Source organism: Callithrix jacchus, chromosome X, assembly GCF_049354715.1.
Source record: "Callithrix jacchus isolate 240 chromosome X, calJac240_pri, whole genome shotgun sequence".
Classification (NCBI taxonomy): Eukaryota; Metazoa; Chordata; class Mammalia; order Primates; family Cebidae; genus Callithrix; species Callithrix jacchus.
The window spans coordinates 98580737-98594440 of NC_133524.1; the positions used below are offsets into that span (position 1 = coordinate 98580737).

The window sequence follows — 13704 nt, forward strand, 5'->3', positions numbered from 1 at the left end:
CAGACTTTGGTGAGCAGGCCAGGGATGATGTTTTGTGTTAGTCACTCCTGTTGGGGTGGGAACCAGGTGCTTGGATAAGGTGGAGATCTCTGTCTTTGGCCAGATGGGTGAAATCTGTTTGGGCCATGGGTTTTCAGATTAGGAGTCACTTTGGGCGGGTGGTGTCTGTGGCACAGAAGAAGGGCCTCATTAATATTTGTTAAAAGAATGCATGTGATGTAGGTTTGGGATCATTGGCAAAACCACTTTTGAGAATACATCCACCTCAACCATTTCTACCGACATGTATTTGTATTTATTCCAGACCTATTCGGGCTGCAAAACTATTTCATAACCTGCTTGCAAAACTAGAATGAACTACTTTTTTCTTCTGCAACATTAATATTTTTTTCATTAATGTATCCTTAGAAATAGAACTAAGTACCTCCCTGCAGACTAAGGCTAGAACGGCAGCTTTGAGGATCTCAGAGAAGGAGGCTTTTGCAAACAGCAGTGACGGAAATGAGGAGAGGCGTTCCCTGAATCCAGCAGACAGAGCTTTCTGGGCATGGGGTCTCTGTAGGAAGAATGTTCTGGACCTACAGGCATGTTGTGTTCACTCAGCCTTCCGACAGACAGGAAGTACCATCCCTGTCTCAGGGAAAGGGAAGAGTGTGGGTCTGTGTGTCCATGGAGCCCATGCAAGCAAGTATTTGTATTTTGTGTTACATGCTTCTAGAATTAGGTTACAGATAGGCATGACTCCAAGTCATGTTGGGAAACGCATCGCCACACAACACTGGAGACCACCACACATTTCTTTTCATGTGTCATGTATTATATATGGCCAAATTTTGTTTCTTGTTCAGAATACACTTTTTTCTTTTTTTTTTTAACCTCTCGGTGTTTTAATATTTGAATTGACTGACAGTTTTAAAATAAGAAAGTAATAGAGTTCTCTGCACACAAAAGTAATGGAACAATATCCGCGGGTTGACCAGGGTTACAGAGCACCCCCAGCGGGGGAGACCAAAAAACCCAGTGGAACACAGCCAGGACTTCAAAGTGGGTATAAGATTTTGAGTCCCTGATCTACCATTCCCAGGAGAAGCACATGAATATTTCTAAGCATAAAGTGGTATTTTCCATGAGATTTACACCACCATACCCTTCCAGTAACCGTGTGTGAGTCTAATTTTCTGCGATATGCCTAACCATTCAGAAGTCATTCTTACACTTTGATCCAGACATTTCACTTTTTGAATTTATCACATAAATCGATCTCTGTCTAAATATATACATATAATTATATGGCTGTGCCTTACAGGTGCCTTGGGACAGAAGGATGACGGGACCAGAGAGTGGCTGATATTGTCCTGGGAGAAGTAGAAATGACTGTCCTTGGAATCAAGTAGACATGGCAAGGAAGGGGCATGACATACAGAGTGAAAAGGCCAAGGGATGGATGTGTGGGTCAGAAAGGAGAGGGTGAGGTGAATACAGAGAAGACAATGAAACACACATTGAAAAAGCCCCTAGGGAACTGAATTCATCCTGGTGATACGCTCCCCTCTGGAAGCCCTCCTTCCTTCCTGTCCGTGTACATCTTGTCTGTCCCTGTTACTTCACTTCAAGTTGAACACCAGAGAAACAGTTCCCGCACAGTCCACAAAAGGAGAGATGGTACAGGGCAACAATGTGCAACGACGAGTTTCTTGCCCAGAAGCCTGGAGTCAGGGGTCACTGGCTCCAGACACCACACCCATCATTGCCCATCAGACTCTCAGTGGGCCCTCTCGTACCACTCATTTCAGCCTTGACACAGAGTCGCACAGGATTGGTTATGGGCACAGGATTTGAAATCAGATCCATCAGGATTGCAATCCTGGTGCTAAACTGTATGAACCAAGGCAAGTAACTCGCTGTGACTCAAGTTCTTTTTGCTCCTTTTCCCCGTGACTCAAAGATAGTAACAGTTTCAACCTTGCGGGCTACTGTAAAAATTAAGTGAGTTAACACACGGAACTATGTGAAAAGCACCTGGAGAAATGCCTGTGACCTAACAAGCACTATAAATAAGTTGTCTGTTGCTATGTCCAGAACCTAGTACAACATCTGGCATTTACTGAGGGAGAAATATGTGTTAGTTGTATTCGTTGTCATTAGTCTTCCTGGAAATGACAAGGAAAAGAGACGAGTGAGTTGGATCCGGTTGCCATGTCAGCCGTAGTTTTACAAAGCGGCAGTAGTAAAACAGGGCAGCCCCGGCCCCAGTGGGGCGTCATGTGACATATGGATGAAGGGAACCGAAATAAAATGCTGGGAGCATGCAACAGGTTATGTGGAAGGATTCAGTAGGGGACTTAAATGCCCATTTCCAATCTTTGAGGAAACAAAATATATTATTATGCAAGAAATGTTTCAGGTTTAAGTGGCAGACTACAAGCAGCCAGGCAGAAGATTCGTCACACCACGTGATACAAAGGGAAAGGAAAAAAATGTCAGGTTATAAAACTGTATATTATAGTACGATTCCTCAGAAGAAAATGCCAATGAAAAATTCTGTTTTCATTTGTAAATATAAACACAAATAAGTCAGAGTAAAGGGACACGTGAGAATGTCAACCATGTGTAGAAGCAGGTGGCTGGAATGCAGAATGGTTATACTTTCACACCTATGCTTTATACTTGTACAAGTGGATGATTATGGCTGGGTCAGGGTTTTGTCAAGGGCTTGGGAAGAAGCACGTTTCCTATTGACCCATATACAGCATAATGGAAACCATTTATTATTGATAATCAGGTGTGAGTATCTTCCCTCTGATTAATAAGGTAACCTCACTTTTGACGACTCATTCAGCTTCTCCTGATCCCAGGTTCTTATATGTAAAAACCAGGGATTAGGGCTAGCTACCACATCAATCAAGATATAGAACATATAACACACCCCAAAAGGTTCCCAGTTGATCTCCTCTTCATCCCTTGGCCCCATGCAAACACTGATCTGCTTTCCGTTAGTACATATTCGTTTTCCTGTTCTAGGATTTCATAGAAATGGAATCAAAGGCCCTGTACCCCTTTGTGTCGGGCTTCTTTAACTCGGCATGTTTCTGTGACCCATCCATGTTCCTGACTTTTCCTTGCTGAGTAGTAGCCCCTTGATGGACACACCACAATTTGTTCACTTTTGATGTTGTTTTAATGAAGTTTCAGGAGGAAGTGAAAGGAGAAACTTGCCTTCAATTAGCCATCTTTCTTGGACAGCCTTCTATTCATTTAACACGGACATAATTTCATCCTTTATCACTCCTTTGCCTCTCTGGGGAAATATTATCTTAATGTCTGCTTCAGTCACTTCCATTTTTTCTATTCCCTCAGTGCCAATGAGGGAATTTGTTGAGTTTGTGCCATCCCTTCCATGTTGACCCTGGGTTGTGGCTGTCTTCTGCAGAAGAAACTCCACTGCTGAATCAGCCCTGGGCTCACAGACACTTTGCTTTAATCCATACCCTGCTCTGGCCTTGCTGGCAGTTTAGCTTCAACCCGGACACAAGCTGTGGTGGCCCCTGCTTTACCAGTTTTCTCACTTCCTTTCTGTTTGAAAAAGACATTCTCCTCGATTTCTTACATGGGAATCTTTATTTCATATTTTCCAGTGTAACTCTGTATTTATCATATATTGTAACGTTATCATTCTGAAGCCACAATTACAACATTTTAAAAGTATATATAGTAAAATACTTGCATTCTTATCACTTAAATTGCTCAAGCAGTTCTCAACCATGATTACATTAGAGCCACTTGGAGACGTTGAGACAATTCACTAGCACCAGGGCACACCCAGAACAATCAAAGCAGAACCGGGGTTAGATCCAGGCAACCACATTTTTAAACTCTCCACGTGAATTGCAGTGTGCAACCAAGGTTGAAAACAACTGTGCTAAAGCCTCAGCTTTTGGCTTATGCTTGCCAGAGGATCCTAGGAATAGCTGCCTCCTCATTTTGCTGACCTCTCATTCAGCACCGTTTTGGGGACCCAATGAGTCTATTAGCTTAGAGCGGCGGTCAGCAACTATGGCCCGTGGGCCAAATCTATCCCAAATCCCCATTTCCTTCAAGGTCTTTTGCTTGCAACCAATTTTGGTGCCTAGCAGTGTGTTAATCAAGGTCCCAACCTGCCTATGCCAGAATTCACTCGAGCTGTTTTATACAAACAAGATATCTGTAATAAAATATATTACATAGCTTACAAAAACTCTGTGAGGGCCAGAAAAGCAGGCCTGGATGCTGCACAGCCAGGAGAAGTCTACCTGCATTATGAAACCGCCACAGCTGAAATGCCACTGTTGCCTGCCCATTAATTGACATGCATGACAGAGACTGAATTCTAGAAAATCTACAATGGCTGCCCCATAAAACCCAGAGACCTCCCTCATCGCAGGTAGTCCACCCCACATATAGCTCCCATGTTATTCAGTTCCACCTCTGAGTCTCATGTTGGCACATATGCTTCACATGATAGATATCCCATTTGGGACCCTAACTGCAAGGGGCTCTGGTAAATTGTGTGTGTGTGTGTGTGTGTGTGTGTGTGAGAGAGAGAGAGAGAGAGAGAGAGAGAGAGAGACAGAGACAGAGAGAAAGAGAGAGTGTGCACCCATGCATGTGGTGGTGTGCATGTGTGTTTCCTTTCATGTTCCAACTTTCTAGTCTCTACAGTACAGGAAAGCATGTAAGAATGTTCAAGAGTGTTAGAATAGCTGCCAAGTAAGCAGATTCGTCGTATATTTCACAAGACATTTTTTTTTCTATTGTAAATAGTGTATTTACAGTAGAGATGGTATTTTCTATTTGTTACAATGGTTTGTGTGTATTCGTCTTATATCCAACAAACTTGTTAATCTTCATTATTAATTTTAATTTTCTGTAGCTTCTCTTGAGTTTCATATGAAGATAGGCACATTGAGAGCTATAAATTTATTTTCACTTTTATACATATATTCATTTATGTACGTAGGCATGCATACACCGCAGTTTACTGCACTGCCTAATATGATATAAGGCTTACTGCACTAGATTCAGTACGACATTGAACAGAATTTGTCATACCAGTCATCTTTATCCCTTTTCTGATTGTAAGGAGAGTACTTCTAATGTTTTACTATCAAGGGCAGTGTCTGATGTGGTATATTGTTTCGCTGCCCACTGTCAATTTAAAGAGATAGCTTTCTATATTGCCTATCCGCTGAGAATTACTGTTATTCTTTTTATTCAATTCTGGCTGGTTGATTTATTGCATACCTTTTTTTTTTTTTAATGATCTTTGCGCTATGTGTCCTGTCCTCCTCCCTTTATTCAGCTAATGTGTTAAATACATTACGGATCTCTTAAACTGTTAAACAAAGCTTGCATGCTTGGGATTAAATACAACTTCGTCATGCTGTATTATCTGTTTTACCCATTGTTGGGTTTAGTTTGGCATTAATTGATTTACATTATTTGTGCTTATATGACTAATTCAGATCGGCTAGTAATTTTGCCTTTGCACGTATTCCTTGTCAAGAATATAATGAACAAACTAAGATGTTCTATTCCTTCAGTATGGAAAGTTATATTTTTCCCCTGGAATTCATCTATTTAATCTAAATTTTCAAATTATCACATCTTTTTCATAATGTGATCTTGTCCATCTTTTCTGTCACTGTAAGTGTGACACTATCTTCATTCCAAAAGTGTCTTACCCGCACCATCTCCCTAACTTTCTCTGCCCATGTGGCCAGAGATTTTGTCATTATCTTGTGTTTCTGAAACACTGACATCTAGCAATTTTGTTCAACTCTATCACATCTGTTTTCAGTTTCATCAAGGTAGGCTCTAATTTGTATCATTTTTCCTTGACAGAGTGGAAAGGCGTGGAGATTATTCTATATTAAGTGAATGATCAATGAACTGTCCTTTCATCTACCACCTGATTTTATTTTTATAATAGAATACAATGGATATTCGAATATCCAAACATTCCCTTGATTGGAAAAGACCTTTGACTTATCAATGCTGGTCTTTTTAACCAGTGTCATCTTGTCTGTTCAATTAAACTATCAGATGGTTAAGGAAGAGGGAATTGCATCGTTGATGTAAAATAATTTTTACTATAAGCTTCCCGTAAGAGAACAGCAGACAGTGTAGAAAGAAGCAGAAAGGACATCGACTTTGAAATCACACCAGGGTGGATTCAAATCCTGATTCTGTCACTTACAGCCGATGTGGTGTTAGGCAAGTACTTAATCCCTCCCAGCTTCGATTCCTTCATGCAGTAGTCAGTGCTGCCACTTACCAAGTGTTTACATTCTCCCCTGTCCCAGCGCACCTGGTAGAACTGCCTGTCCTGACTGCCTTCCTTGGGGCATGGTCGTGCATGTGACTAGCTCTGGCCAATGGGTTGTGAGTGACCAGTGACATGGATTATTTCCGGGCCAGAACGTTTGGTTGTTGGTTTGAGATCCCTTAGGGCTCTCTCCCACTCTGATGCAGTGACTAACCATTTTCTAGATGGTGGCTACTCCATTAGTTTGGGTCTCTGGGTCATTCCAGTAAGAATCGCTCAGACCCAAACGTCCCCCATTCCATGAAGGATGTGCACCTGCCATAAACATGTAGCAGGAGTGAGAAATAAGCCACTGAGGTTTGGGGGTTGCCAGTAAGCACAGCGTTACACTCAGCCTCTCCTGACTCATATAGCTCATCTATCAATTAAAATAACACCCTCTCAGGATTTTCCTGAGGGTTAATGCAGTAACTTGAATGACGGCCAAGGTTATCACGGTGCTTGACATATAACAGGGGCTCAAACTATGGCAGCTATAATTATTAAGTAATAACAAAATGGTTCTGAAGAAGTGTGTGTGTGTGTGTGTGTGTTTTGTTTTTTGGTTTTTTTTTAATAAAATGAGCAGTACTGCATCTGCTTGTCCTGACGGGTAAGTTGTATCCTGTTTTCAAGAGTGGGGCACTTTATTTGCTGCCACAGGTAACACTTCCTAATCACTTGCATTTATGCACATATTGTTTGCTACCACCAAGGTATCAGACGCATGCTTGACGGTATCTCTGAAGAGTAAAAATGTGGAAAGCTTCAAGCAGGAGAGACTGACTAATGACATAAAATAAAATGAATTAAAGAGCAGTAACCAATTTCCTAATGAGCAGACTACAACTACTATAAACCCACACTCCACTGTTCTGAGTATAAACAAAGGCACAAGGTTTTAAAGCGTTAGAAGATGTAGTCTGAACAGGGTTTCCCCAAATGTTTTCTGAAGAACACTGGTACCTCAAATGCTCTATGGAAAAACTGTGCCATTCCCATATAAGTTGGGGAGAGTAGCCCTCCCTTTCGGACTCAACGGTGTATATTAGTAGATCATCTAACAAATTCCTACAGTATTAGTTTACCTTCAGTTCTGTATGTCCCACACTTCCTTAGAGTAGAGCACATTTTGTTGTTGCTTTGTCCTGGCCCTAGTGTCTCACAGAACAGACTTGGAAATGCTGAAATGAGAGAAAAATCGATTATTCGAGCTGCATGTGATATCAAATATCACAAGTCATAATATTCTCTAGCCATCTGCCAAGCAATACTTAAAACCCCCTAAGTTTAAGCACTATCTTGCTAATTAGCGCAACTTCATTCACCCAATGCCACTTTCATAACGTACCAAATGTTATCACCCATGATTGTACCTTAAATCCATTCAATATACTTTTCCACAGGAAGAAAAGGAGAGTTTTCAGGAAGGAATCTAAGAAGCAATCACAAAATCGGGGGGTGATGGGGGAAGAATCAGAAACAAAAGAGTGTCAAGCTATACTACTATAAGCCACTGAGGGATCCTAAGCACAAAATAAAATTTGTCACCCCACTCCCCAATGTACTTTGTAAAGCCAATGGAAGTTCAATTAAAGTATAACAAGTAAATTCTGAGTCTTCACATCATGACGACTTGGACACTTTCATTGAAATATCAAATTCTCTTTAAAAAAAAAAACAATAGCACTTCTCCTCTCTCCCTTTCGCCCACCCCTCTGAGCCCATGTTTAGAATGTTTAGTAGAAAAATAAATCACGGAAACAAAGAGAATCTTTACACAATAAAACAAAAGACAGAAATTAAGACGGGGTCTGGAATCGCCTATACAAACTGGCATCTAGGAAGTCTCGAATGTCCTTAATAACAGCATGGTCCGAGGAGGGGCAGAAGAGAGAATCACCTGGCACAAACAGTGAATCAGGCAGGGTGACGGGGAAAGGGTAGGGCTTCCAGTGTGGGACCGGGGTGGTGGGGGAGGGGGGATCCCATCGGGCTTCCACAGCCCTAACCCTGACAGACGACTTACAAGTTTGTGAATTCCCGCCCCGCGCGGCCCCGCTACCCACCCCACCTCTCACATCTTAGTCCCACATTCTGCCCCAGAGCTTTCTCCTCCTTCACTTCACTCTCTACCAACGACAGCTCCTGTGAATCCAAGATCAAGGCGGACGGCAGACATAGATGCATAAAGCGCGCGAAAGCACACAGACGCATGCGCGAGAGCATGCACGCACGCACGCACGCACGCGCGCGCGCGCGCATGCGCGCACAAACACACGGTTTCTCCGGCAAGCGTATGCAAGTTTGGCCACATTAAGAAAGTCCTCTGCCTACCTCCACCCAACCCCTTCACCCCCCGGCCCGCTTAAGCCCCCCCCAACCTCCACACACAGCCTCTGTTATTTGAAGATTGCTCAGCCGCCCCTTAAAGCCCAATTCTCAGAAAACTTCTTGTAATGGCTGGTTCCCCTAATACCGGACTTCCTTCCACCGCGGCAGGATATGAAAGTTGCCGGACAGCTTGAGCCGCAGTCCGATAAAACTTTCGCCTGAGTCAGGGTGTGGAGCACAGTTCTAACGGTAGTCTACCTCGGTAGTTCTTACTCCTCAGAAAGTCACGGTCAGAAGACCTTCCCTACACTTGAAGGGTGGATGCCTGTACCTGACGAGAAGGGCGGCTGCCTGTACCTGACGAGAAGGGTGGCTGCCTGTACCTGACGAGAAGGGCGGCTGCCTGTACCTGACGAGAAGGGCGGCTGCCTGTACCTGACTAGAAGGGCGGCTGCCTGTACCTGACGAGAAGGGTGGCTGCCTGTACCTGACGAGAAGGGCGGCTGCTTGTACCTGACGAGAGGAGAGGTCACAGGTCACACAGCTGCCGGAAGTACGTCTCCGACAAGACTCGCGAGAGTTCAATCTTCCGGTGACTGAGAGGGCGTGGAATCTCCTGTGACCACAGGAGCCACGTGTACAACAGACCTTGGTTAGTTGCGGTGCTCACGTGACCACAAGGGTTTTGCCTGCCACATGATGGTAGGAGCCACTTGGCTGCCCACACACGGATCTGCAGAGTTCGGCAGCTCACAATCTTCCCATGACAGAGAGGAATGAGCCTGACTCTGTGGCCATGGGGAGAAGTGGGTGGGAACAGTGTACGTGACCATAGCATCCACATGCCCCTGACTTCACATGCCGAAGACATCTACATGACTTCGAGGGCTGAGACTTCCACATGGTGGTAGCCAGTAATGGCCATGTGAGGGAAGAATCCATGTAAGCAACAGGGTTCAGTAGTCCACCATGCTCTAGTGACTGGAAGAGCTGGACCCACCACATGACCATAGCAGCAACATGACAAGAGAGACCACACGACCTCAAAGTTTTAGAGCCCTTGGTGCTGATATGACCAGGAGAGCTCTACCAGTAGGGCTCATAATTGTAGTATTCGCATGATGGCGGCATCTACGTGACCTGCAGCCTTAGGATGCGGCAAGGCTCAAGTACCTAGGAGCGGTGGGTCAGCTTGGGTCAACTGCCTGAGGGAAGAATGCAACCACTGTAGAGTTCTCCTGATCTACATGTTTCAGGAGACCATTAAGTTCATGAATCCCAGACCTCTGATAATGCTCACGGTTCTGAGACGGTGGTACCTCCAGATAACCTTCCACAGCAGATAAACTTGAGCTTTCTCTACACCCATCCCTTTTTGTTTGTTTGTTTGTTTGTTTGAAATGGAGTTTCGCTCTTGTTGCCCAGGCTTGAGTGCAATGGTGCAATCCTGGCTCACTGCAACCTCTGCCTCCCGGGTTCAAGTGATTCTCCTGCCTCAGCCTCCTGAGTAGCTGGGATTGCAGGCACCGGCCACCACGCCTGGCTAATTTTTGCATTTTTTTTTTTTTTTTAGTAGAGACAGGGTTTCACCACGTTGGCCGGATTGGTCTGGAACTCATGACCTCAGGTGATCCTCCACCTTGGCCTGCCAAAGTGCTGGGATTACAGGCATGAGCCACCGTGCCCAGTCCCTCTATCCTGCCATAATATATTCTATGTGTTTTGGTTCTAACAAACATGAAATTTAATACTTTACAGTGAAAAAGATCCTCACTAAAACCATAATCGTAGACACTACACTACTGCAAGAGCCTAAGCCGTCCGTACAGGTCAGCACTGTTGACTTAATTTCATACAGATGCAAAGGAGATTAAGGCAAACCTGATGAATTTGAGTTGTCCATTTGAAAAAGAAAATGTGTATAGTGATTAGTATGTGCCACACACTCCAAAGGTTAACACATTTAAGAGTGCTAACTCTATGGAGTAGGTACTATAGCAGAATTTTACAGACAAGGAAATGGAAGCACAGGAAATTAAATCACTTGCCTAAGAGGTCACAGACATTGTAGGTGGCAAGCCAGCTGTCTCCTCCAGGCAGTATGGCACTAGACTGTTCTGACTGCCCCCGGGTTTTCCAAATGAAATTAATTTTAGTTCAGCCTTATTAATTCACACAAACTGGAAGCCAGACCCAGTTACTGACGTGTTGAGATCTTGGATGTTCTCTTTGAAATGCCCACTAAGTAATTTCAAGTATTATTAGTAAATAGCACCAGTCAATGCTGAATCTAATTAAGGACCTCAGGAGACGCAGTTAAATGTAACCCACTACTAATATATAAAATATGTGTATATAAAAGACAGCATAAAATGGCTTGAGGTTAGTTGAAAACATTTCCTTCTTATAAAAATTACTGAAAAGAGAACTATCAGCACGTTTAAAACATCATACCTGGCTCTTGCCTGAACTACAACAATTTTGAATTCGTAGCATCTGAATTATAATCAGATTTTACCATTTCATTATTCTGCCTGTGTCTCCCCAGAAAGGACAGAGAAAAGAGAAGGAGAGTACACATTGCAGTGGTTGTTGTTGTTGTTAATCGCAATTTCACGAACCCCATTATTGCTGATTTGTGTGGGAAAGTGCGGCTTCATCAGCATATCCAAAATGAATTTGGTGGAGTGGAGTCTTTCTGGTTTGCTTGCAGAGGCAAGCAGTGCTATCCAAGCATTGGGATTACTCTGCCAGGTTCCCACCCTGTGGCCTGGCTACATAAATAAGCAGAAGAAAACTCAACAGACCAAATGTTCCACCACACTTAAAAGTGCAATATACTACTGAGGACAGCAGGCTGTGTTTGTGGTTCTAAGGTTATCAAAGGAAATCATGACATTTGGAAGGAAGGACTAGGAAGTGCAAATCAGTGGGTCTCGGATAATTCTGGAAAATTACTTATGGGACAGACGTAAATAAAGGATATAAAATGGGGCCACATATTTATGAAAGAACCTTCAATGAAATTTCATGTTGGATTTAGGAAGTATCTACACACAGTCACAGGATGGAAGCCTACTTCAAGACCTGGTATCTGCCCCAACCCCAGTTCCTATCATTACATACAGATGAACAGATCACCAGTAAAAGGCACAGCAGAATTTTATCTAGCCCACCTATGCTCAACTGGAACTTACTCAGTATTGATGGTGATTATGGTCAAATTCTTTCACCAAAAGACAAATCCTGATTATAACTCTTACTTTAAGTCATATTTTGCTCCCATCAGCCTTGATACTCATATCATTAACCCTTCCTTTGAGATGATTATCGGGAGTTTGTTCGGATTTTTTTTTTTTTTAAGTTACATCAATGGAAGTCTGTAGGCGCTCTAGTATACACAGACAGTAGGGGAAGGTAACTCTATGGACAAAGGTTCATATGTCTGGGGTCCAGTTTAGGCACTGAATTTATTAGGCACCATGTTTATTTGGGTGAGGCAGGTTGACAAGCCATTTCTCTTGCATGTGATATGGCAAGATTTAGCGGGAACAACTTTCTCTTCTTTTATCTTTTTGTTCTGTGGTGAACATTTTGGAGAACTGTGCTAGGGGCTTTAGGAGGAGTAGCTTTACCTAAGACAGAAACGAGAGAAAGGGGAGTACTGGAACTCCCTTTCTAGAACTTACTTCTTTAGAACTCCCCTAAGTATCAGAACGGTTGTGACGTCGTTAAATTAAACATAAATACTCTCATGTTTTTGGTTTGAACACGGATACATACGCCTGAACTAGATGTCCTATGTAAATTAACTTTCAGAAAGTAAAATGACTTACCTAGCAACAGCATAGCAGGGAAAGCATAAGCTGGGACGCTGTCATTACCGACATTGGATTCAACATATATTTTTCTGTGTTCCTTTGTGAAATTCGTTAACGTCGCTAGAAGTAACTTTACGTCAGTGCCAAGCAATGGGAAAAAAAGAGAAGCAGTTGCACATAGTGCTCGCTGGCAAATTGCTCAATATGCCAACCCCTCAATGCAAGGTAAAATTCAACACCTCTAGGTAATAGGCTCACTTTTTGAAGACTACCACAACATACAAATACAAAATTGCATCTACAATGAAAACTTTTTTCAGGCAAAGGATGGAGAGGAGTGAAAACGTAGGGATTCCATAGAGCGTGTTTACTCAAGAGCAGTGCCATTCGTGAGGATGCAGCTCTCTGGTACAATGTGGAAACTCCCTCCACTGTGAAGACCATTAAAAAACAAAAAGAGGAATTATGATTCAAAGATTTCTAATGTATTAAGAGGAGAGAAGTTTAAATTTCCCAGATTGCTTCTTGGTATCTGCTCAAGGCAACCGCATTTTTCAATTCAAGAAATAGTTCTAAATACTCTCTTGGAAAATATTGTCAGATCATTTAAAAAATGCAGTCAGCCACATTGTTTTCTTTTTGGTGTATGAAAAGTTTAGCCTTTGTTTCTTGTGATCAGCTTATCACTGATAAATTATTATCGGTGATTAAATCCTGTGGAAAAATGCAGAATATTTAATGTTTGTTTTATTTTTTTAATCCTTGGATTTTAAACATAGTTTGTCAACAGTTATAGAATGACTCACTGGCCAGATGGCTCAGTTAGCTAAATCAATCAAGGAGTTAGCAAATAATGAACCAATGAACATGATTAAGCTCATTTGACAGGGTAGTTGAAGGCTAAGGCAAAACATGAGCAAAAAGCACATTACATACCTTGTCTATGCGATACTACAACGTCTTTATTAAGAGCTTCCATTTATAGATGGATAATTAATTTTCCAATCTGCATATTCGCAGATTGGGTGATTATCTTATTTTTAATTTTCTTTTCATATACATATTTGGTATTGTTATGGAAACATTCTTTTTAAAGCACGAATAAATGCAGGTATTGGAGGAAAAGGTTGTTCTTTAATTTTGGTACATTATATGAGTCTGACTTAATTCTTTTTTGTTGCTATTGACTCAGGGTGGCGGCAAAAT

At 42.5% G+C, this 13704-nt stretch overlaps 1 protein-coding gene across 12 annotated transcripts in view; it reads right to left on the reverse strand.

The window, feature by feature from the left end:
* Positions 1-13704, reverse strand: part of LOC128930704 (nuclear RNA export factor 2-like) — a 70087-nt gene that overhangs the window by 12239 nt on the left and 44144 nt on the right. For 2 of the 12 annotated variants that reach the window (XM_078363325.1, XM_078363314.1), the window contains one exon: positions 7432-7527. In XM_078363325.1, coding sequence (XP_078219451.1) covers positions 7432-7474 — 43 coding nt within the window. In that variant the 5' untranslated portion in view covers positions 7475-7527. Of the gene's footprint in view, positions 1-7431; positions 7528-7719; positions 8381-8417; positions 8686-9008; positions 9251-13704 lie in introns of those variants that run through there. The other 10 variants (XM_078363317.1, XM_078363318.1, XM_078363316.1 and 7 more) reach the window with 10 other exon arrangements.